The sequence below is a fragment of the Eschscholzia californica genome, unplaced genomic scaffold (genome assembly GCF_041429995.1).
Source record: "Eschscholzia californica isolate CP2 unplaced genomic scaffold, dmEscCali1.0.p SCAF_4, whole genome shotgun sequence".
In the NCBI taxonomy this organism is placed as follows: domain Eukaryota; kingdom Viridiplantae; phylum Streptophyta; class Magnoliopsida; order Ranunculales; family Papaveraceae; genus Eschscholzia; species Eschscholzia californica.
In genome coordinates this window covers 15,569,172-15,592,950 of record NW_028238461.1, presented here as the reverse complement: position 1 = coordinate 15,592,950, position 23,779 = coordinate 15,569,172, and the positions used below count along the sequence as shown (strand labels likewise).

The 23,779-nt window shown below is 36.3% G+C and overlaps 4 protein-coding genes across 5 annotated transcripts; 2 read left to right on the top strand and 2 right to left on the bottom strand.

The window, feature by feature from the left end:
• On the top strand, nucleotides 1-3,185 carry LOC147543138 (glutamate NMDA receptor subunit epsilon-1, putative (DUF3598)). The gene is made up of 7 exons (XM_086635257.1): nucleotides 1-429; nucleotides 527-621; nucleotides 1,127-1,244; nucleotides 1,384-1,502; nucleotides 1,865-2,048; nucleotides 2,239-2,382; nucleotides 2,742-3,185. The coding sequence occupies exons 1-7, from the start codon at nucleotides 160-162 to the stop codon at nucleotides 3,030-3,032; spliced, it is 1,221 nt and encodes a 406-aa protein (XP_086491383.1). The 5' UTR covers nucleotides 1-159; the 3' UTR covers nucleotides 3,033-3,185.
• A 4,588-nt stretch (nucleotides 3,186-7,773) lies between these two features.
• LOC147543137 (putative serine/threonine-protein kinase At1g54610) lies at nucleotides 7,774-12,333 on the top strand. The gene is made up of 9 exons (XM_086638439.1): nucleotides 7,774-8,468; nucleotides 8,677-8,961; nucleotides 9,045-9,362; nucleotides 9,457-9,684; nucleotides 9,970-10,067; nucleotides 10,403-10,517; nucleotides 10,601-11,260; nucleotides 11,345-11,480; nucleotides 11,924-12,333. Exons 1-7 carry the CDS (start codon nucleotides 8,100-8,102, stop codon nucleotides 11,174-11,176), a joined length of 1,989 nt encoding a protein of 662 aa, XP_086494565.1. The 5' UTR covers nucleotides 7,774-8,099; the 3' UTR covers nucleotides 11,177-11,260; nucleotides 11,345-11,480; nucleotides 11,924-12,333.
• Nucleotides 12,334-12,613: 280 nt separating this feature from the next.
• LOC147543136 (large ribosomal subunit protein eL8y-like) lies at nucleotides 12,614-15,233 on the bottom strand. Its single transcript, XM_086638442.1, has 7 exons — nucleotides 14,877-15,233; nucleotides 14,661-14,708; nucleotides 13,973-14,174; nucleotides 13,687-13,856; nucleotides 13,216-13,344; nucleotides 13,026-13,118; nucleotides 12,614-12,929 (listed from the first exon to the last, which is right to left on the bottom strand). The coding sequence occupies exons 1-7, from the start codon at nucleotides 14,877-14,879 to the stop codon at nucleotides 12,798-12,800; spliced, it is 777 nt and encodes a 258-aa protein (XP_086494568.1). The 5' UTR covers nucleotides 14,880-15,233; the 3' UTR covers nucleotides 12,614-12,797.
• A 1,048-nt stretch (nucleotides 15,234-16,281) lies between these two features.
• Nucleotides 16,282-22,024, bottom strand: LOC147543135 (uncharacterized). 2 transcript variants are annotated; one of them, XM_086638440.1, is made up of 10 exons: nucleotides 21,418-22,024; nucleotides 20,015-20,405; nucleotides 19,759-19,842; nucleotides 19,137-19,658; nucleotides 18,657-18,786; nucleotides 18,075-18,237; nucleotides 17,828-17,956; nucleotides 17,252-17,446; nucleotides 16,861-16,983; nucleotides 16,282-16,770 (listed from the first exon to the last, which is right to left on the bottom strand). In XM_086638440.1, the coding sequence occupies exons 2-10, from the start codon at nucleotides 20,301-20,303 to the stop codon at nucleotides 16,657-16,659; spliced, it is 1,749 nt and encodes a 582-aa protein (XP_086494566.1). In that variant the 5' UTR covers nucleotides 20,304-20,405; nucleotides 21,418-22,024; the 3' UTR covers nucleotides 16,282-16,656. The 2 variants fall into 2 exon arrangements, with proteins under 2 accessions (XP_086494566.1, XP_086494567.1); XM_086638441.1 differs by having other exon boundaries at nucleotides 21,039-21,784.
• Between the last annotated feature and the right edge of the window lie 1,755 nt (nucleotides 22,025-23,779).

The following is a 23,779-nucleotide window of genomic DNA, read 5'->3' as shown; positions in this document are numbered from 1 at the left end:
GATACATTAATGTATTTTCAGTTCAACAAAAAAAAAAAAAAACTAAAATGTTGACCCCTCGACCAAAAATTCTTGGGTCCCCAACTGGATTTCCCTGCATATGATAAGATAAGACTATTTAACGACTGGTATTTCAGCAAAGCTTGCAAGAAAACGTCCATGGCGGCAATTTCTTCTATTCTAGTCGCCCCCTTGTCAAAAACCCTAAATTCCAAACAATCTCCAAAGACCTTAACTAGATTCACGACCACTCACCCATTTTCTCCCACTATCATTCCGTCGTCACGGAGACAACATCGAATTCAATCAACTGATTCGTCTTCTTCCGCCATACTCGAAGACAAGAAACTAGAAGATCTACCAATCAGTATAGATGTTCTTCAGAACTTCATAAATGTCAATTTGGGGAAATGGAATGGTTCCTTCTATGTAAGTTCAAATCACATTTTAATTTGATCTTCATTTTCTAATTTTATTTGTTGTTTCGTTTAAATTTGGGGTTTTTCTTTCTTGGTATTTGGTATAGCAATTTGATCCTCAAGGGAATTTGTTGCAACAAGTGACAACGAAGCTTGCGTCAAGTTCATATGGTGAAGGTGAACTCATCAGTCTTATTCAAACGTAAGCTTTTATGAACTTTTTAGGGTTTTAGTCTTGGTTGTTCATGCACTTTAATCTGGTTTCTTAACACAAATATCAAAACTTGTAGATACTACAATTCTATTCTGAAGGTTCTTCCCAAATTTCAGCTCCCATTTCGGCAATTTTCGTTATTTGATCAAATTCCTTTGTTTTGTGAAACCACTGAAACTTGAGTAAAATCTTTGAAGCATTCTATGTCATTATTTTAAAACTTCTGCAATTGCGCATGATAATAATGTTCATATAGTGCACGATGTCGGATGAGGATCCTTATTTCCATTGCCGTGAAATTTGATATCGTTACCCGTATAGCTAGAGGTTTTATTTGATCTTCGGGCATTACTGCATCAGCATTTATATCAGCTTGCCTTATCTTGGAAATTTAACCTTCTTCAAGACCTACATTGTTAAAACTTTTGATGGATTGCGGGTTTTTTTTTCTCGAGTGACTGAAAATGGGTTTGTTTATAATTGAAAATCGTAGATTGTACATAAAAGAACCTCAAACGAGCACCGCAGTATCAGGAAATGATGGTGAAGCAGAATGGGCAGAATATAAAATCAAAGAAACCAATATGTTTACTGTCGACAAGTATCAGCAGGTAAGGCTACTCTAAAATCCCTTGGAATTTTAAAGTTTTGACCTTAGTTGACGAGGAATCAGTATTCACTATTGAGGTAAAATAGCTTATGCCTAGTTTCGTTGTTATTTATTCAATACCGGTTGGTGTTAGTTTCCAGATTGGTTTCTTTCCCAAAGAGAGGGCATTTGCTCTTAGATACCAGACAGCTGGGATGCTTGAAGCTGTTTTAAGGCAAGGGGTGCTTGGGGAAGATGATACTGGCGAAAAATCACCCAAGTGAGTACTACTGCGTAGTCTTATGGGTATTAGGACTATGTCATATTTTCTATGAATCTGATTTATGAATTTTATTAGATCCTCGGGCTTAGGAAATATCAGACGAACTAAGCTCGATTAATGATTATATACGAAGTCAGAATGTCAATTTACTTAAGCTAAACTTTTTTAGATGAATACTCAATTCATAAATCAAATTCTACAAGAGGTAAAACGTTCAAACAAGTTAGAGAATATATGGCAAACACAAACTAGTCAGATTCAGAAGGCTAAAAATCAGTATGTGTGCGCCTGTACTCTTGCTAACTTAGATTTCAGTTATACAATAAAATTAGCTTTGTTTACTCCCGTCTTCTGTGCAGAAACCTAAAGCTTCCTTCTCGCCAACCTTCTGTTGTGTGTGAGAACTGCCTCTACTCACAAGATAAAGATCTGCGTGCTAGAGCTTTTCACATTATGGACCCAAAGGGTGTTCTTGAGATGCTTGTTGTCTTTCTTGAAGGAAGAGAAGGGTTCCCTTTTCCTCCTTCGATCGACTACTCTGAGGTCGTTTACTTCTTCATTTGATTTATATTGCTCTCGAGTTTCCCTATAACTTATCTTCCAATAAGGCATCATATCATAACTCATAAGATCTTCTGAATGCCATACTAATAACGTGGTTGATGTGATCTTTTTAGAGGTTGGATGGGTTGTTGTAGAATCCTGACATCTCAAGTTGTTCTTAAATATGCAGGGTAGCAAAAGTAGGATCACATCATTCCTTGGTAAATGGGAAGGTCATTCTGTAACCAAGCGAAGTGGAGTTTACGGAGCGACACTTGCTGAATCGGATACGGTTGCTATACTTGAACTCGATGACAAGGGTCAGCTAATTCAGGTTATTAACTATAATCCCTCACTGACCATGGTGTGTTCTAGTTGTTTGTCTGATTTGTCTCTCGACTAGAAAATTTAGCACTTGGCGAAAAAGAAAGAAAATTCGGTCAGTTAAATAAATAATGTCATCCCAAATTGTAGGGTCTAAAGCTCCCGAGTATCTCTCTCATAACCAAACATTCCCTATTACTTTACTTTCATCTTTTAGAGAATAATCTTAAATATTTACTGATGATATATCACATAATTTGAATGACATCACTTACTTTGCAGTTTATCTGAACTTGAGTAATCTTATACTGCAGTTTTTTGAGTAGATTATTATCTTGAGCTTGGTTTTGATGTATCGTCTTACAACAGGATATTACTTCAACCTCAAGGGAAGGAGATGTTACTACAAATATTCATTGGACGGGCACCGTCTCAAATAATCTGATAACCTTCGACGGAGGCTTCCAAATGACCCTTTTACCCGGTGGCATGTACATGGCATTCCCATCTGATTTGGCAAAGAACGTAGCGGAATCAACTTCTTTCCATTTGGAGTTTGGTTGGATGGAGTCACCTGCCAAGAGGCAACGCCTTATACGTACTTACGATGTTGAGGGATTAGCAGTTTCATCAACATATATTTCGGAGTCCAAAGTATAATGTGCTCTTATTAATGTGTAATCCCATGACATTTGTTTTATAAGCTTAACTGACCTTGTACTTCTACGTAGAAAAATGAATTAATCGAGCCACATTTTGAGGCTCATCTAAACAATAAAAACTTTTTCAATATTCAAATCATGGTGAGGCTTATACTATTGAATTTTTCCATTTTAATGATCGATAAGCTTAAGAAATATGCAGTGGTAGTATTCCCATGAAATGGTTAAACAAAATCAAGTATCAATAACATTTCCAAGTTTGAACTTTAAAGAGTACAGGAAGTATATAAAAGACGAACGAATCATAAAAAGCAAAGAATCAATACTAATTAGCTTGTTATGAAAAATAATCAATACTAATTAGCTTGTTATGAAAAATAGGTCTTATCGATGTCGATAGCAAAGCAAAGCTTGGAGCTACTCTCAGCTGGTAATCTAAAACACCAAAGAAGAACTTGATCCAGAAATGGTACCATATTCAATTTGTCAACTATCTTATTCCAGTCCTTTTTGAGTACGTATTGACCGAGACTTTCCCAAATTTTTAAATTGACTTCCCATTGTTCACCCTTACGGTCAATCACTATAACACTGAGACCTTTCTTCCTCTTCTTGTTGTTTTGGTCAGTAGTAGTACTAGTAGTAGTAGTTTTGATCATGGAGACTAAAAGTTTCTCCTTCTCTTCTGTTGTCATGAACTCTTCTAGTGCTTCACAGTGAGGGAGAAAGAATCTGTTTAGCTTGTAATTCGTATCGCTTTGATGTGAGCCAAAAAGGGTTTGTACCATTTAGTACTTGAGTAATATTATATTGCATATTATGAGGCATCACTGGTGGTAGCAATAATAGTGATGATGGTGGTGGTGGTGGTGGTCGCGTCTTCTTCTTTGCCGGTTTCCTCCCTTGTTGGTTTGTATCTGTTGATGGGGTTACTTTTTTCTGTTTCTTTCTTTTCCCTTGGACACGTTCTTTGTCATTGTCAGACAAATTAATCCTCCTCTTGAAGTTGGTGGCGGTGGTGGTGGTGGTGGTGGTGGTGGTGATGGTGGTGGTGGTTGGGTGGGTTACTTCATGATTATCAGCAGAGTATTGAGATTGTTTTGTGAAATATTTATCGTCTAGAAACCCATTCCTTATGAGTCGTTTCAGTAGGAAAGTCCTCATAGCAATTAGTCTTGCCATTCTATTTCAACAAATTAACGAAAACTAATTCAGAGAACAGATTGTTCTGTCAAATACTATTGCTTAACGAAAATTAGGGCTCAAATATAGTCAAAACTGATATAAACCCAGAAATCAAGAACTGCTCTCTTGCCAAATAGTGAGAAATTGAATCGAACCCAGAAAAAGAATCACAAGAAAGAACTTGGAATGAATAGTACCTAATCGATTCACCAAAACCCAGAAACCTGAAATCGCTTAATTCAACAAAAAAAACTCTATCAAGATTCTTCTTCTTCTTCCTCTTTGTTTTCTTGGTTGAATTAGAAAGACTAGCCGATTATCAGATGAAGAATGTTAGTAGAGATAGATTTCTGAACTTAAAAATGTTTCTAAATTTTCTCTCTTCTTAAGAACGTTTCTAATTTTATTTTTGTTTTTCTCTCTCTCTCTAGGGTTCCACTCCTTATGTTGAACTCTGTTTTTAGAAACTTGGATATGAAGAACTCAAACGGTCATTTTATCATTTTTGAAATCCCAACGGCATTTGGGTATCTATTTCCCCCAAGTGCCCGCGTGTTTGGAGTCATTGGTTTCCCCCGCTAATGAGAAGGCGGTTTAATTGGGACCCTTGGATGCAAATTGATGGAAGAGGAACTTTTAGATCCCTTCTCAATTTAGTAGGAGCAAAGTAGTTTGATTAATGATTAATCCAAATAATAATGTTTAATCTTAGTTGTGTTTCCTTAAATTTCAATTCAGAAATGGAAAAAAGGGAAAGGGAGGAAGTATGTTTGCCGACTAAATTATGTATAATAAACTTACAATGTTTCAGTATTAATTATTTGAGTACTCTAATTGTTTTATAAGAAGATGGAGTTTTTATTCAATGTCCTGACCCGTTTCCGTAATAGATGGAATTCAGTATTAGAGGAAAAGGGTATGTACACTGGCCGCAAGCATGGTTATTCTTAATCAATGATCCAACCCATTTTTACCGTGGTACATCATTTTTTATGTGCGCTTGTAAAAAAAGTCTTTCAACGTAACTGCAAAGTCATTCTCTCAAACACTCCCTTTTTCTTTCTTCCTCTAAAACCATTTGACCTAATTCTTCAATGAAGCTTCAACCATCAATTTCTTCTCCGGTATGTCTGTTCTTTCTTAGTTCAACCTTCGATTTCTTCCTCAAACTTCAACATGTTTTCAATTTCTTCTTAAATCGACAACAAATGATAGTGCATAAGTAATCAACATTCTCTTTTACACAATCAAATAGTACAAATTATCACCTCTCTATAAATCATCATTACTCGTCTTTGAAACCCTTTGTTAGATCGAAAGGTTTCACATTCTGATGATGTCGGTAAGTGGCTTCACTATATAAAGAGGATTATTCACAACGGATTATTAATGATAGTATTTAATATATCCGTTTGCAATAAGGCTATTTTTGATGGATGTTGGGAATCCGTCAAATGGTCAGCAATTCGGACGGTCTTCTATAAAAGTAATATTTTTATATAAATTTCTGAGTACAATAGATCAAACAAAATATTGAAGTGTAACAATAATATACCGGCAGATTTACTAGCTAAATGGGCAAGGAGACACAAGTGTAACCCTACATGGTCTTTTATTTCTCCATCTATCTATCACATGTATAATCACCATACTCTGAATTATTAATTTTAGAGTTATGTTTCAACAAAAAAAAACAAATATTAGAAGTTCAAACAGTAATCTAAATAAATCCGAAAAATCTTATAACTATATGAAACAGTGTTTTCTCTTTCCCAAACTCTTTATGAGGTTCAAAAATTATACTAGAAAACCTGAAGAAGCTTATGAGCTCTGACCAAGCTGACCTAGAATATGACTTTGATTATAGTATAGACATTTTGCTTCTTAAGTTCTAATTACAATATTATTCACTAATCATCAATTAATCAAGAGAACATTCAACTAAGGTAGTCTCACTAAAACTACATATCGTTTTCTTTGCAAGCGACAATGGATAGATTCACTTATTTAAGACATCATTAAAACAAAATATTGAATTCCTTTAGTCGAAATGACCCTCACGGAGATAACTTGGGCTGAAATCCGGCAAATGTTCAACGTAGAGGAGCAATTCAGCCCTGCTACTTTGCAGAAACAGAATACCTTTCGTCTTTTCTATAGGAATATCAGAAAGATGGATGCTCGATAGATATTTTCTGCTTGCTACTTTGTAATTATAAATTTGGTCAGAACAATCCAAGATCACAATATTTCTAACAACCCGGCTGAACTGAAAATGCATATAGGGTTTATTTATACCTACTAATGCGATATCCTTACATATCAAACACCAAGTATATCGTCTTCTTCTTTCAACAAAAAAAAGTGTATCGTCTTCTTCCACCTCACATGTCTTCTGTTTCTTCTTTTTTTCCCCCTCTTTTCTTCTTCTTCGTCATTTTTCTCCCTCTTCTATTATCTTCCCTCTCTTTCCCCTTTCTCTCAATGCTCTTCGGCGAAAAGGGGAGGCCCTCCTTCTCCCGCGGTCTGGTTTACCAGACCTTTCCGTCTCGATCTGGTTTACCAGACCGTCGGTGAGAGTAGAGACAGAAAAAAAATAAAAATTTTTGTATTTTTCATTTTCTTATTACATTTTTCTTTCGTTTATTCCTACTCCTATTCTTCTTTCTTAGATAAAGAGAGTGGACCCTCTACCGCTGCGCGGCGTTGCTTCGTCAGGCTTTCTTCTTTTTTCCCCCTCTTTTCTTCTTCTTCCTCATTTTTCTCCCTCTTCTATTATCTCCTCTCTCTTTTCCCTTTCTCTCAACTCTCTTTGACGAAAAGGGGAGGAGGCCCTCCTTCGCCCGCGGTTTGGTTTACTAGACATTTCCGTCTCGATCTGGTTTACCAGACCGTCGGTGAGAGTAGAGAAAGAAAAAAATAAGAAATTTCGTATTTTTCATTTTCTTGTTACAGTTTTCTTTCGTTCTCTCCTATTCTTCTTTCTTAGATAAAGAGAGAGGGGCCAGTTCAACCAAAAAAAGAGGGGCCTTCTACCTCTGTGCGACATTGCTTCATCAGGCTTTCTTCCATGCGCAAAATTTCCCATTGCTACCATAAGAGTCTAGGTCATGTCCCAGTCCCGATCATCCTCTCAGACCAACTACTGATAATCGTGTTGTAAGGTATTACCATGCCAACTAGAAAATAGAAATAAAGAATAAAAGTCTATGAAGCCATAATTTCATTTTAACCCCTAAGAGTAATTTCACCTATTGATAATCGCTTTCTGGTTCTCGAAGAATAAAGGGGAAAGAGATTGGGTGAAGTGGCAAGAAAGATAGATGAAGTTAAGGTGAAAAGTAATGAAATGAAGGAGAAAAAGAGAGCTCAAGTGGAAATTAAATGTTATAAGTTTTTTTAGCCTCTAAGAGTAATTTTACAAAATTTTGAAATTATTTTTGGCCCTCGAAGGCCAAATCAAACTTACGAATACTTGTGAGGCCAAAACAGTGAGCCGGTCAAATTAGGTCAAAACATAAGTTAATATTTTGACCCAAATAACCACTAGTCGTGTGGATTTTTCCCGGCAAAATAAACATAACAGAACTCAGAGAGCGAGAAATTCGGACCCCATGACAGGCTCTGTCTCTATCTTTGAAACTAACAACTTCATTACAAAATTTATCTCTTTCCTTCTCCTTCGTATCTCTTTAATCTGTGGAGATTGAGATACCAAGGAGAAGGAAGAAGATTGAAACCACCCTCTCCAAAAAATTACAATTTTGGGGTTTCCCCCCACATTTACCAAGAATGTTAGGCTAATTCACCAAATCTCCAACCCATTTCCCTATCTGGGTGGATCAGATTTTGAGCCATCGTTTTCTACCTTAGGGCATTAATGGGTTGCATTAATTCGAAACAAAGGGTTTCTGTAACACCTGCTTTGGATCATTCTGGAGAATTTCAGGATAATGGGTCGAAGATTTTAGCTTCTCCCGTTCGAAATCGAGCCGGGAAATCACCAGATTTGGAGAACAAAGAAAAAGTCTCAGTTAAATGTGAATTGACAAGGAGCAAATCTAAATTACTACCAAGATCAAAATCCAATAATGGAGATTCTTTGAATTTGAGATTAGGGAATTTGCAGAAACATCTTGAAGGAGAACAAGTTGCTGCTGGTTGGCCTGTTTGGCTCAGTGCTGTTGCTGGTGAAGCTATTCAAGGATGGATTCCTCTTAGAGCTGATTCTTTTGAGAAATTGGAGAAGGTAAAATCCAAATTTGAAACTCACCCATTTATTCTCATTCAAGTTTGATTAATGGGTTTCCATTATTTTCCAGAAACTAAGGGTCAATTTCAATTTGTTCTGCATATAATTGTTTAGTTTTTCGCCAATGTGATCTTCCCCAAGCACCAGTTCTAGTTACACTTAGGTATTGATTATCTCCTTACAGATATATCTTTTGTAAATGTAGATTGGACAAGGTACATATAGCAGTGTATTTCGAGCACGAGACATTAGCAATGGGAAAATTGTTGCTCTAAAGAGAGTTCGTTTCGACAAATTTGAGCCAGAGAGCGTGAGGTTTATGGCACGAGAAATTATGATTCTACGTCGATTAGATCATCCAAACATTGTCAAATTAGAGGGAGTAATTACCTCTCGATTATCATGCAGAATATATCTTGTATTTGAGTATATGGAACACGATCTTGGTAGACTGTCATCTTCCCATGATATCAGATTCAACGAAGCACAGGTTTTTTCTTGTTGATTCTATTCAGTATTCACCTAATCGTAAAACAAATATTGAGTTTGGTTTGATAAGGCATATTTGTGCAGGTTAAGTGCTATATGCATCAGTTATTGTCTGGAATAGAACATTGTCATTCCCGGGGTATAATGCATCGTGACATTAAAGGGTCTAATCTTCTAGTCAATAATAAAGGAATCCTGAAAGTTGCCGACTTTGGTCTAGCAAATTTCTTTAACTCTAGATACAAGCAACCACTAACGAGCAAAGTTGTTACTCTATGGTATCGCCCTCCTGAGCTTTTATTGGGGTCGACCAATTACGATGCAACCATGGATCTATGGAGTGTTGGTTGTGTATTTGCCGAACTTTTTCTCAAGAAGCCTATCCTTCAAGGAAGAAGTGAAGTGAGAACCTAAAGAGTAGATGGTCCATTCCATATTTACGTCTTTTTTCCCCAATTTGTAGTACTAAAGCCATTTTTTTCTCATTGATATGTAGGTCGAACAGTTGCATAAGATTTTCAAACTATGTGGTTCCCCTTCGGAGGAGTATTGGGAAAAGTTGAAGCTACCTTATGCAACTATATTCAAACCTCAACATCCTTATAAGAGTAATCTTCGAGAAACTTGTAAAGATGTACCAGCAACAGCCTTAGGCTTGATAGAGAAGTTTTTATCCGTTGAACCTTATAAGCGTGGTGACGCCCAATCTGCTCTTGCATCTGAGGTAGTTATATTGCATACTTAGAAAAGTACAATATAGTTCTCAATGATTTTTGTTCAACAAAAAAAAATTAATCAGATTTGGTAGGAGTGACAACATTCTTAAATTTACAATAGATACGCTTTTCGGCGTTTGGGCTGTCTTTACTCGTTCTCATTTAATCAAAAGCTTTTCTACTTTTACATTTGAATGATTGAGGGGCAAATTAGTTAGAGAACTAGTAATCGGATAGTTGTTCTTCAATCAATATTTGTTATATTTTACTGATTAATGGTGTACTATCTACAGTATTTCTCTACGAAGCCTTACGCTTGTGATCCATCGACCTTGCCGAAGTACCCCTCTAACAAGGAGGTTGGTGATAGAATTCGTCACGATGCACGAAGGTGAGCATCATTCGACAGATAAAGTTTGTTATTCAGGTTCTTGCTGTTAGTCGTTGTTAAGTCAAAATTGCCTACAGAAACCTTCTAGGTTTGACATCAATTTATTTCGATAAATCTTTAGTGCAGTAGGCCAAGTCGAGTACCTAAAATGACTAATGTCTAATGACATGATTATGCTATTGAGCGATGACATTATACAATCATTTCAGTACAAGGATGTCAAGAAATTCATTGAGCTTCAACTATATGAAACATGTTCTCTATCTTCCATTTCGGATTAAATGAGACCAGTCTGGAACCGAACAAGTTAACTTCCATTGTAATTGTAATTTCAGGATGAGAGACACCACACGAGAGAAAGGTAGGCCTGAAACAACAAGAAGACCGGTGAAAACATGTAAAGGTTCACAAGAACAAAATGGTCAGAGTAAACCAGGTCCACCACCGAAGGTACCTTTTTATACTTCTGCTCTCGCTGTGGTTGTCTCGTTCCTCTGTTAGGATTTCTCGTTGATTATTTTATGTAAATACAGGACTGTCGAGTTAATACTCTACATACCCATAAAGCAGATGGTGCTAATGCAAATTTCCCGAAGGTAGATGTCAATGCGAACGTAAGTGGCAAATCTCACATGCCATTAATCAAGCATGATGCTACTGTACAAGTACATACCCATAAAGCAGATGGTGCTAATGCAAATTTGCCGAAGGTAGATGTCAATGCGAACGTATTTGGCGAATCTCACGAGCTATTAATCAAGCATGATGCTACTGTGCAAGTACATACCCATAAAGCAGATGGTGCTAATGCAAATTTGCCCAAGGTAGATGTCCATGCTAATGTAATTGGCGAATCTCACATGCCATTAATCAAGCATGACGCTACTGTGCAAGAGGGGAAAAGACATCCAGCAGATACAAGAGCAAACTATAGGTATAGGTCTAGAGGTCAAGTTTCAAATTCATTGGATCCTTCATGTTCCCTGAAAAAGAAAAAATTCCCTTATTCTAAGGGTCAAGAGAACGGAAACATATTATTCGAGACAAAGGTCAACTCCAAACTCCATGACTCTTACAAGATAGACAACCGTGTCGCTGCCAAACACTGATCGAAGTTGGATCATCCTGATGCTCATGAACTATTGACTGATCTTCGTCGAAGAGGAGAAACGGTAGCTCAAACGTCAAATGGGGTAAGTTTTGAGGATTGACAAATCAGTTATTTTTATGATTCTTGAAAAGAGTATTAAGCTTTGATCCGTTAAAATTTCTTATAGAACTGCCAGGGCAAAGGAGAGCCTGTTGAGTTCTCGGACCAATTATTGTCATGAATCACATACAGTCGATGAATTCTTGGTGAAGCATGAACTCCATACCCTATGGAGTTGTCAATAAACTCATGATCCCAGAAAGGTAATAAGAAACACCTACTTCGGTTTGAAATCTCTATTAATGTGTTGGGTTGAAATATGATCCAGGTTAATCAACCTCGTAATAACTTTTCGTGTACCGAACAGACCTCATTTACGCTTCCTGTATATAGCATGTGACACAACATTCATTAAGGCTAATTTCGGGTGTTAGGTAGTGATTGTTTTTCTCGTTGTCTGAATGTGACTCTTCTGAATTTGAATTGTTTGAATCAAATGGATCTTACATCAACATGAATCAGCCATCTAGACAAGTCCGATATCACGAGTCAGACAAAGCAGGCAATCTGAAATTTGATTGAGTTGATTCAGAGCTCGAGTCAGATTTCAGGTCTGACTTGGAAAAGTAACAAACACTGTGTTACCTTACTGTGGCCCTTTTAAGGGATACTTGAAAAAACTGTTTTCTACTTCTCATCATGACAGGAAATAAATCAAAGTAGCTGCAAGATACGATTAATTCAAGGCACAGACCAATACAAGCAAGGAGTACTACCGCGATCGGCTAATTACTAGATGTAAAACAAATTGTCAGCAACTTAAAAATCAGTCAGTCCATCAGAAGCAGGAGTAAAGCAATGCGTCTCCGATGCAGGATAAAAATGTAAGCAGGGTAGTTTGTATTTTACTCTTTACGAGCAAAATGTATACTAGCACAGTTGGTTGGGTTGTAAAATATTACAAACCTTTGCCTTCTTAGCACTTCAACCTGAGATTTCAGTGAATAGAGGTTTCTCAGATCAGTAAGTTTTGTTTATCTGTAAAAAGCTTAACTTCAACTTGTGTTGGATCAAAATGCATATTGTGATCTCTTAATATTAGATCAAGTTCTTGCATTAAGAGAGTTTAAGTTCATTTCTATAAATACCAGTTGTCAGCATCAGTGGAGCTTCTTGTACCATCGGAAAACAATTATCTCCGATTGGCACGACCCAACCATTTCGTGCAGCAATATAAATGGGTCACACGACCCGTGGCAAACCCCTATACCCTTCACCTGTTTTCTTATTCTTTTCTTAGTAACATACATAGAGTTGCTATTGAAGTTGCCACATTCTTAGCATCAAATTTTTTAATTCATAATCAAAATACCGAATGTCATTCCCACCAAGGCAATGAAAATTTAAATAATGTATAAAGATGATTAATTGTAGTACAAGACCTGATAAAGATAACGCAGTTAAGATTTAAATGACTAACCATAACAAAACTTGAACTAAAGACAGCTTGTATAACAAAAATTTCAGAGTTTCCTGTCCATTGAAGGATAGCTCATAATTTAACTCCTATAAAGAAAAACCTAATTCATCCTTTGGGCTGTTTCCTTTGCTATGACTCTTTCCTTTGCTTTAGTCTTGGCTTGAGATTTGGATCCCATAATCCCACCTCCCCACTTCTTTCTGTGCTCATCAAACTTGTCGTTGAAGTTAGCCTGCAATTACGGAAAAGGTGTAAGGGCCAGAAAATCATGGGTCATTTTAAAATATATATTTTTAAGCTTATTGAACCAAGTTGCAGTTATCTTTACTTTGATTGCTTCCACAATCTTGCTGAACTCCATTTTGTCTTCATTCTTCACGGATGTCAAGCACAATGCTGAGGCTGTTTTCTTGTGGACAATCTATTCAAGAGGGGAAACAAACAATTTATTAGGAATGAATCAATAAGATGGACCTTCAGAAAAAGGTTATAAACATAATAAGTGAAAAGACACAAACCGCTCCAAGGCGGGCCTTGCCCTTCACGATTGCGTATGGTATCTCCATTTTTCGGCACAAGGCAGGAAGCCAGACAACAAGCTCGATTGGATCCACGTCATGGGCAATCACCACCAATTGGGCTTTGTTCTGCAAAATTAAAGTGAAAAACATCATCAACCGCAAAATAGAAAACTCCAATTCTAAGTAGAATAGAGCTTCGGAAGAAATCATTGGCAGTAAACTTCACTGCTCTCCACAAAAATACAACATTCAAAAGAGACTTTTCTTAAAGGAATAACTTCAAGAAATTCCGCATGTTCAGAGTAAGATTCTCGACAATAGAGTGAATACACATTAAGGCATAAGCAGCAAAAAGCAAAACTTCACCATGCTTCAGAAAATTAGCACGTATGTTCATTAAAAAAAAAGTTAGGACTCAAACATGTTCTGTTACCGAAAGAGCGGGAAGGATGACTAAATGGAGAGTACCTGCTCAATGAGATACGTAATGTGGTTAAGTCCATATTTGACAACAATGGGCTTCTTCGACTCCACCGTCTTTCCCTCAGATTCAGCTTGTGCTCTTTTCAAAAGTCTTTCCTTCTTGGCAGCCTTGTCCTCTGGTCTGTACTTGAGTAGCGTCTTAAATAGATTTGTTGCTGCACGATGAGATACGACAAATAGAGAATTGGAAATCTTAGTACTGCATATCGAGGTTCTTGTCTAGGGTTTTGGTGAACATGACAAAAGAACATAATATGACATGGCAACATACCGAGGTTCTTGTCGAGGGTTTTAGTGAACTGATTCAATGCAGGTGGAACCTTCAACCGTTGCTTCAAAATCCTACGCTGCCTCTGAATTCGAACAACCTTCGGCCATTTGACAAACCTATGCAGGTCCTTTTTAGGTGGTAAAGCCCCACCAATGCCAAATTGCTTCGGCCGCTTCTCAAACAAAGGATTCACAACCTTCTCCTGTAAACCAGTAAACCTCAATCAAGAAAAATATACTAAAAACCAAAATGATGCTTCAATCATAAACTCTTTCAAACACAGACGGTTCAAAATTCATTTTGCTGCCGACATTGTTGGGTTATACTCAATATGCTAAATTCCTCTGAACGAAAAAGGCAGTTGATTGAAAAACATGTGAAGTAAGTTGATTAGTGAATCAAGTGAATTCATCAACTTATACTATTTGGAGTCAAATTTTCAAAGGATCGAAACTACTTTGGTACTACCAGCCAACTATTTATACAAAATTCACTTTTAGTATAAGATTTGGAACTTATGAACAGTTATATTATCTCAAATCATAGTTTCATAGACACCCATTATATCTAGAAATTAAGACATGGGTATTGAAGAAAAATAGTTTTTAGGTACATTTTGCTCAAAGATGACAACTTTATGGTTGATCTCTTGATATTGACCAAAATGCAGAAAAACACAGAAACTTACAGTCTTCTTCTTGGCAGGTACTGAAGTTTTCACACCTTTTTTGGGAGCCTGTCAAAGAGATTAAACAATAAGGAATGAGATAGAGAAGGGGGAAGATAACCCTAAATTAAACAATCAAATAATGTGATCTAAGAGCAAGATATTTTAAACTGGGTCCTCATTAAGAGTTCTTCAGCGTGTTGAGGTAGATAGAGAAAGGGTAGAGAGAGAGAGTACCATGGATGCTGCTGGAGCTGAGGTCCTGAGGAAGGAGGCGATTTGTTCGAAAGGAACCTCTCTTCTAGGGTTTTATGTGCAGAGAGATTGAGACTGAGGAGATCACCTGAGTCGAGAGCTTTATGGTTCAGATCGGCAATCATTCGTGGAGATCCAAAGTCCAAATTGAGTATCCAAAAACTGGCCCATGGAGAATCATTTTGATGTTTTCTTGGGCTTTTGGCCCATTTAGAGGAGAAAGCTGCAGCTGGTGGGGAGTTTGACAGTCGGGAGACTCCCCGGAAATTAGATATACACTTACCATTTTTAGGCCTCGTTTGGTTACCGATATGTAATGATGGAACATAACGGTTATATCTAACCGAAAGAAAACTTATCAAAATTTTCTTCAAACATTGCTCTATGTTATCTATCGATAGGATTGTACTGATGTCTTATGTTACACATCAGTTTCATCTTTTTGACAGTTTGACTATAGCACAGTTTCATCTTACCAACAGAAACTTATCTAACCTTTCTTTGACTATTCTTCACTGCTATATGTCGGTATGACTATACTGATGTCTTATGCTCAGTTTCGTCTTACGGATGGAAACTAAACTGGTCAAAGCATTTGACCAGCATGTGTGTAATGTGATTATAGGAAAAGTGAGTGTATGGAGTGTAAAAATAAGTTTAAGTGTGAGTGCGAGTGTGCATAATCGTGAGTGTATTGGATAAAAAAGGTAAGTTCATATAACATTTCCGGAGACTTCAATCTCTACAAGAGTGTTATTTAGGATTTGGAATATTTTATATATATATATGTCAATTTTCATTCACACTCGCCACTCGTCGGACCACCAGTACCACGACAACATGGTTCTCTCCGTCCTTCATTTACTTTGACAAATTCAATTTTATACATGTAGTTTGTGTAAAGAATTTTTATAGTTTTTGTTAAAGCGAAATTTTATATGGTCAGCCGCTTTCCCACGGCTTCTCTTCACGGCACAAGGGCATGTTGGCAACCCTTCAGACCGCAACCACTACTTCCTCTTCCCCCTCTCCTCCCACACCCATCACCATCCCGACCACAAGTCCACAACCATCATTTCTCCTCTCTCTCTCTCTCTCTCTCTCTCTCTCTCTCTCTCTCTCTCTCTCTCTCTCTCTCTCTCTCTCTCTCTCTCTTCTCTCTATCAATTTCATAATTTGCATGTTGGTGATGCATGTTAGCAAACAAGTTGCAATCCTCTTGCAAGTTCACAAAACTATATGGACTTAGAATTGAGTTAGGCTAGGGCTAAAGACCTGTTATGTGCACATAATTGGGCGTATCAACCATAAAAGCTAAAGGATATCCAAGTTAGAACCCAATGAAGAATAGTTAACACACCAAGCTTGAATTTTGAATAGAAATGGGTTAACATAACAAAACACCCAGAACTCCGTCTCCTCCTTTTATATTAAAGTACACATACTATTATATGATTCACTTGTTTTTTCTTATACACAAAATAGAAAAAAGAAAATTGATACAAGATTAAGGAAAAAAGAATCACAACTTCAATCCGGAACAGTAAGAGCTGATTCACTCATCGATATACTCATCTTCACTCATCTTCTCCTGTTCATAGTTACTTGGTAGATGGGGAATTGAAGTTTTATATGCTCAAACAGATAGAGTTTATAGGTATTTAATCAAGATTTTTTTTTAACTTATGCAGGCTCTGAATGTTTACAGGAATGTGTCGATTTTTCGAGATGATTGACTGAGTTCAAATCTAGGACCCATTGCCTACGCTTCCTGCACGGTTACTAATGTCGGTATTTGGCCATGATCAACGAAATCAATTTTGTTCAATCTCACACAACATAAAACTTTTTCCGGGAGTTCCTCTTGTTTTTGTGCCTGTTAATAGTATTATTATCAAAATATATGTGAGTTATTCTTTTCGACAGTGTGGGAAAATTGAAATTTGCAGAGAGGGAGAGAGAATACCTGAATGGTTAGACCAACATCAAGTATCCCATTTCTTAAACGTTCGCGAAATGATTCAAGTCCCTTCCTTGATATGTAGCTGAACCGATGTATGTCAAGGTCAATCTCAAAGTAGTTCGTACCCTGTACGAAGGATGACAGTTTTCACTCAGATATATAATTATTGGCAAACACAAACTGGCGACAGAAAATGCAAATTTAGCACTTTACTTCCTCACCGTCTACTGGACCAGCATACTGGATTATCCAGTTCGTTGCTTGAGCAATATTTATGTAAATAGTAAAATTAGAAGCCCGAGTTTCGAATAAGTAAACTTGATTCATTTTTACCATTGCCAAGCTATAAAGATCTAGCATTCAAATGAAGGGTGCAACAAGTTGCAACTTTTACCTTGTAGAAATTGTGCTGAGGGCGCGAAAGCACTGGCTTGTCATTGTAAGCGTTTAAGAGTTTCTTTTCGGTAGAACTCAAGTTGAGATCGTCCGGATTCACCACTCCAGCCATGAATTTCAGTCTTTCTCTGAAAGAGACTGAAGAATCTCCTCGAAACCCTTTAATCTTCTCCGCCTCATCTTCAACTAATCTCTGCAATAGAGAACACACATTTGAGCCTAGCACCAACATAAAAATGGTTTCAACCACGGAAACTACCGCATTTGGAAACTATCCTACTGCAATTGAAGTGTAACTAAAAAGAAGAAAAATATGTCAACTAGAGACATCATATAATTGATAAATCTCCAAAAAGTCCATCAAGTGATCCACACGACAGGGATGTTATACACGGGAGCTTGAGGATTACTAGCACAAAGACGTCATAGACGAGTTCTTTTTTGCTCGATATAGTTCGACCTTAAAATGAAAGAAATCAAATATCCCATTTCTCAATTATCGGGACCCTTTTAGACACTAGTAGGTTAGTCATCAATAGAACCAACTTGGAGAAGAATAAAAAGAAAGATTGACCTTGATGCTGTCCTGAAAAGCGGGAGACACCTCTTCGTCAAAAGTTTCAGAAACTTTAAAATATAAAACAAGGCTCATTCCTTCTCCGTCACTTTCACCAAGGAACATGGCAGCAGGATAAGTAGGCAGCTGCCAATAGATGTAATAAAGGATAAGGAATCGTCAAAAATTTATTAGATAAACTAAGCACTTCTGTTAACCCAACCAACATGGAAGAATGACTATATGACAAAAAATCGTGAATTACCTGAATGTTCACTATCAAGAGTGAAGGCACTTTGTCGTGTGCTTTAACAGAAGGAAGCTCAAGGTGCTGAGCGATGTGTTGTATCTTCCTCTGGCAAGCAAATAAGTCTAGGCCAATTGGAGTATAAGGACTATAGTTTGGAGCTGGAGATTTCCGCTTATCTCTGCATTATAAATAATTCATCTGAGAAGATTAAAAGTTATACCTGTTCGAAGGTTTAACACCATCAAAGACTAGGAAGACAGGTACATTGAAGCAAAATAAGACATGGGAGAGTTAGAGGATTAGTTACTTATTTAATGACAGAGATATTAGACATGAAGTAGTTAAACGTTAAAGTTTAACGAGTTATTGCACAATAAACCCTTCACTTGAGAGGAGTTCGACTAAAGCTATTCTCCTTCCCTAATCAGGAGACTTGTAAGAAGCAATTCTAAGACTATTGCAAAAAATGATCATAATTCCTACCACCCCTTGCCTTTTGGCTTGAGTGTTATAGCAGTGTCATTGAGTTACTTTGTATTAATAGAAGAATCTTATCAAAAATATAAAATAATCGAGTTGCAAAAATAAATAGCATACTTGAAATAGTTCTCTCCACGGAGTTTGAATATTGAAGGTTCAATAGGAGACCAGCATCCAGAAGCGCCTCCCATTGAACAGGGAACTATTAGTCCCGCTCTGGGGCGATACAAGAAGTTCTTTGAAGCGCCTGATTGAAATAGAGATGCATTTACAGATTAGTAATATGTTACAACACAAAATTAAAATCATAAATGATAAGATCATAAGCTTAGGGAGGGAAATCTTGAATCTCTTGTGATCCTTTCGTCTATTGATTCAGAGGGTCCACAAGTGAGATGTGCCAAATGATTGTGTGCTTGTAGTATCTGCTTCTGCTAAAGTATGACAGCACGCATTGGACCTCAGATTACTTATTAGGGCATAGAATACTAACATACTTGAGATTATGCTAGCTAATTTATATATGAGAACTTTGAAATAAATAAATAAACATCTACAATTCTAGGATGTGAATTCTCATCAAGGAACTATACTTACTATATTCTGTAGCTGCATCTCCATCATAAGATTTTCTCTTAAAGGAGAGTCTGATAACTGCTGACTTCCTTTTCTGAGATATACGAGCAGGACTTGATGGTTGATTCTTATCATTGAAACTAACAGAAGAAACCAACTTAGGCAAGCATGACTTCAAGGTATTCTCGTGAGTTTTCTCTTGTAAGTCATGTATATCCTCTTCCCTGCCATTAAAGCTTCCATAGGCATCCTGTAATAATTTCATCTTCTTAGTACATGCTTCATCAGCCTTCCCTATGTAAGAGAGATCATAACCCGGGGTACTTAAAACTGCAAATGGATCACTCTTTCTTCCTTCATCTTTGCTGAAATTCTCGGTTTTACCTCCGTCTATTTTCAAATACCGTTCAATCGCAAATGATGTTGGAGTGGTCTCATAGATTTCGTGGTACTTGCACCTGGTATCCAGAGAAGCACTTTCGTACTGAAGAACTTGGGCGCTAGAGACATTTCCAATTGGATTCCCTACGCAAGGAAAACAGTCTGTAGACAAACAAATTAACGTCAGTATCAATCAAATATATAGCCAACTACACAAGTTCTCAAGTTTTAACTGATTCGATTGTAAATAAATTGAATTTACCTCCATGAACGCTGAGAAAGTCATCTTCAGAGTCAGACTCCAGAATGCTAACTGAATCAAACCATACATCTTCTTGGCATATTCCTGCAATAAACTACTAAAGTCAAAATTTAAATATTCCATAATTTCTTGATTGATAAGAAGAACAATTTGCTACCGGAGTTTATACTCGTAGATTGCAAAAATATCTCTGGTCAAAATTTTTAGACAAAACCTTAGTTGAACTTTCATATGTTGTACCTGAAGGAGAGCTTACCATTTTTCTCGATTTGACTATGGTGCCATTCTAACTGGGTGAGGTGATATGAGCAATTGGAAACCTCAGATCTTCTACAAGTTGTTGTTTCACCCTTTTCAAAATCCACATGAAGGAACTCACTAAGAGCAAAATCTGTTACCTTCGATGCATCACTAAGGCGTTTTATCGGTGGCTCAGAGATAGTTTTGGGATATTTTCCACGGCGTTTACCTGGTCTAAGACGATATCGCTTCCTCTTGGTACCCTGGTATACCCTTCTATCAGGTGCTGATACACAGCCACCCATTGTTTAATTGGTTTCACAGTTCCTATTAAGGATAACTGAAATCATATAATGTAGCTTGACAACCGAATCTGACGTGTTAAGGAACCAAGGATTTCAAGGGACCTGGCATACATAATAGTTAGTAGTAAGTGTGAATGAATGATAAATATAACTCACAAAAAAAAAGTCATATACGAAGAAAAGAAATCCATTCATTGTAGGCAACAAAAAAGCAAAAACCTTCTACTTCTGTGCGTTTAAGTACAAGTCATTATACTACGAACTAGGATTAACAACTATAAAGTGTAAAACAAAAAAGGATAATAGATTAAGCAAGCACATTTAACCTAAAGTAAACAACATAAACGAGAGTAAAAAAGAAATTTATATTGGGATTTAGCACCTTAACTTTTAAAGGAGTTTCTAAGCAAATAAGATCTAAGGCGATTAGCTCAGACTTAAACATCATAATTTGAGATGAAGCACATTAAATCATTTAAAACCGAATCAGCATTACCTTTCCTAATTCGCTATGTTACATAATCTTATCGGTTAAACATAGTTAAGCACGAATTTCACCATGGAAGAGATCCTAATGAGCAAACAACATCAACGTATTTTCGAATGGCAATTAGAGTACTAAAGACATATATATATATATATTATTAATTTTGAAGCTTCATAGTAGATGAAGAAAATACCAATCTGAAGTAGTAATAAGAAACCCTAATTGATAACTGGAAAATAGGAACTTACCAGAATGAACAAAAGAAGCTGACTGTACAGCAATTAAGAACAATCACAATCAGATAAAGCTAACAAAAATATCTTTGAATAGTGGGGTTAAATACCCTTTTAAATGTTTAAAGATCTGAAAATACGATAAAAAAAAAAAACTTGTCTTTTATACTTTTTGTTGAATTGATTAAAAAAAAGATTATGGGGAGGGATCTGAAAGATCCAGAGAGAGAGAGAGCACTTTTTCCGATAAGAAGATAAAATGCAATTAAGAGAGCAATTAATCAGATAGAGAAATCAGATCATTAAAGGATACATAAATACACGAGTATATCTAAAGATAAATAATGAAAATGATGAGAGAGAGAGAGGGAGAAATTGAGCTAGAGAGAGAAACCTGTAAAGAGATGAGAAAGAGATACTAGATGAGTGGAAAGGGAATGAGGGTTGCAGAAGGAGATCGGTCGGAATCCGTCCACTTCTCCTCTGCAACGAAGGGAAAATTGATGTTCAAAATCGACAAGCAAGAAGACAAAAACAACTGGTGTTAAGGAGATGAGAAACAAGAGGGATGGTGGTTAGATAATTTTGAAGTTATTTGTTGTCGTTGGGGGAAGGAAGGGTATGGTGGTGACCTGGTAGTAGGTCTCTCTCTCTCTCTCTCTGTTTTTTAAATGACAGGCCGAGATTTCGCGGGCGAACAAGCAGGTGCCCCCCTTTTTCTTCTGCTCCTCTCCTCCCACGTGTCTCCTTTTACCTTTTATAACCAAAGCTCATATTTACAGATCAATAAATAACTATTTAGGTTGTGATTGATTACAAATAGGAGAAAGGAAAATAAATAGATAAATATTTACTTTGAGAAACATTTACTCTATAAATATTTTCATATTTTTCACTGTTTATTTCGTTACGGGAAAAAAAATTAGTTTTCTATTTTCATACAAAGTAGAGAGAGAGAGAAAGGATTTAGAGTGAACGTCCCAAATTGTTTCCTTTGGTCCATCAAAGCCATGGTTGTTCCTTCATTAATTATTAGTGGGGAAATTTTGAGAGAGGGAGAAAGAAGAGAGAAGTTTGTGGAGGTAAGCTTCTTCCTTTGATCTGGTGCTACCCACAACTCCTCCTAAACTTGAGAAGCCACCACGTCGGTCCCTCCCTCAACTCTCAAGTTTTTCTCTCTAGACTTTCTATCTCTAAAATGTATTTCCTTTCTTGATTTACCAGAGAAATGAAGGTTTTCTATGTCAACAAACTAGTGAGCTCCTATCTGTGATTAATGAAGTTTATAAAACATTAGTGGAGAAAACAACACCAATACCAGGAGCTAAAGTGAAGAACAATGAATTTTATCTCTCAGTTCATTATCGTTTTGCTAATGAAAAGATAAAATCCAAAATCAAAATTAAACAATTAATTTTTCCAGAAACTCATTTTTAGATTCTTAGAATTTAAGATTTTCTATGTTTGAGTAATGGTTGAATTTTCAGAGATGGGGTCTCATCAATTGGCTCAGAAAAATAAGTATTGAAGAAACACCCAGGGAAGCCTCCTCTGTTTCATTTTTGTTTATTTTGGCCTCCCTCTCTACAATGGGCTAGGCTGAGGGAGCGAGAAAATGAGGGAGGGAGAGTGGGCGAAGTACTAAAAATAGAGAGAGAGAAAGTAAAAGAGATAGAGAGAGAAAGCGAGAAAGTCTTTCTCATCTAAGGGGAGGGTAATAGATTCCTATAATTTGGGGAAAATGGGAAAAAATGAGTCATGTGACGCCCGACTCTATTAACCTTAAATCAGCAACCAAACGGGAGAAAATTTTAAATTTTAGAGAAGAATGCAATAAAAAGTCCAAAATCTAGTCCCAAGAGAGAGAAAAATCAAACCAAAAAGTTAGTGTAAAAAAATCTATTTTTAAACGGTCGACAACATATATAATTATGTTGGTAACAAGACAGTCCTATTTTCTCATAATCTCATTTTTATCCTTCTGTATTGACAACATATAGTTATGTTGTTACAAATTGTTGACAACATATATAATTGTGTTGTTATAAATTGTTCATAACATATATAATAATCGCGATTTATTATAGAATATTGACAACATATATATTTACCCTGACTTGTTATAAAATGTTAACATATATAAATATGTTGTTAAATATGTTGTTAACAACATATGTAATGCATTAACCAATTTTTACAAAAGAATAATATGCTTAACATTTGCTTTGTCAAAGAATAATATGAACAACATATGTATGTTAATGGCTTTGTCAAAGAATAATATGCTTAACATTTTAATTTTTACAAAAGACAAATTAAAAAAAATGCATCTAAATATTTATGTCGAAGGCATAAAAAAAGGCGGAAACCATCTTTTTCTTCACAAGACAAATCAAAAAATGCTTTAACCAAAATGTTAGTCTCAGTGTGTGTTTGTCAAATACAAAAGACAAAATGCAAAACATTTTTGCAAACCAAATTTTGAGCAAAAACGAATTTGATCAGAAATTTACAAAATTGTTGAGAGGAAATTAACATTTGTTCAGAAACTTTCAAAAATGTTTTTCACATTGGTTTCGGGGGTGAAGTTGTATTTTTATGGAATGAAATTTTTTCAAATATTATTCCAAATTCGGTTTGGTTTCGTATTATCCCCAAAATTTTGATCTTTTAAATTATTCTCCCTTTACAGAACTGATAATTTAAAAAGCTTATTGTATTGAATATATTTTGGATTTTAATATGCGGTTAACGAT

Bases quoted from the DNA above. Each gene is read 5' to 3' on its own strand.
- LOC147543135 (XM_086638440.1), bottom strand. From the start codon at position 20,303: ATGGGTGGCTGTGTATCAGCACCTGATAGAAGGGTATACCAGGGTACC. The intron at 18,787-19,136 runs GTAAGTATAGTT...TATTTCAATCAG, and splicing joins AGATGCAGCTACAGAATATA to GCGCTTCAAAGAACTTCTTG. The intron at 18,238-18,656 runs GTATGCTATTTA...TTTATAATGCAG, and splicing joins CGTGGAGAGAACTATTTCAA to AGATAAGCGGAAATCTCCAG.
- LOC147543136 (XM_086638442.1), bottom strand. The intron at 13,345-13,686 runs GTACTCTCCATT...TTAATTTTGCAG, and splicing joins TTACGTATCTCATTGAGCAG to AACAAAGCCCAATTGGTGGT. The intron at 13,119-13,215 runs GTTTGTGTCTTT...CCTCTTGAATAG, and splicing joins GCAAGGCCCGCCTTGGAGCG to ATTGTCCACAAGAAAACAGC.
- LOC147543138 (XM_086635257.1), top strand. From the start codon at position 160: ATGGCGGCAATTTCTTCTATTCTAGTCGCCCCCTTGTCAAAAACCCTA. The intron at 2,049-2,238 runs GTCGTTTACTTC...TTAAATATGCAG, and splicing joins CTTCGATCGACTACTCTGAG to GGTAGCAAAAGTAGGATCAC. The intron at 2,383-2,741 runs GTTATTAACTAT...GTCTTACAACAG, and splicing joins ACAAGGGTCAGCTAATTCAG to GATATTACTTCAACCTCAAG.
- LOC147543137 (XM_086638439.1), top strand. From the start codon at position 8,100: ATGGGTTGCATTAATTCGAAACAAAGGGTTTCTGTAACACCTGCTTTG. The intron at 8,469-8,676 runs GTAAAATCCAAA...TTGTAAATGTAG, and splicing joins CTTTTGAGAAATTGGAGAAG to ATTGGACAAGGTACATATAG. The intron at 9,685-9,969 runs GTAGTTATATTG...TACTATCTACAG, and splicing joins AATCTGCTCTTGCATCTGAG to TATTTCTCTACGAAGCCTTA.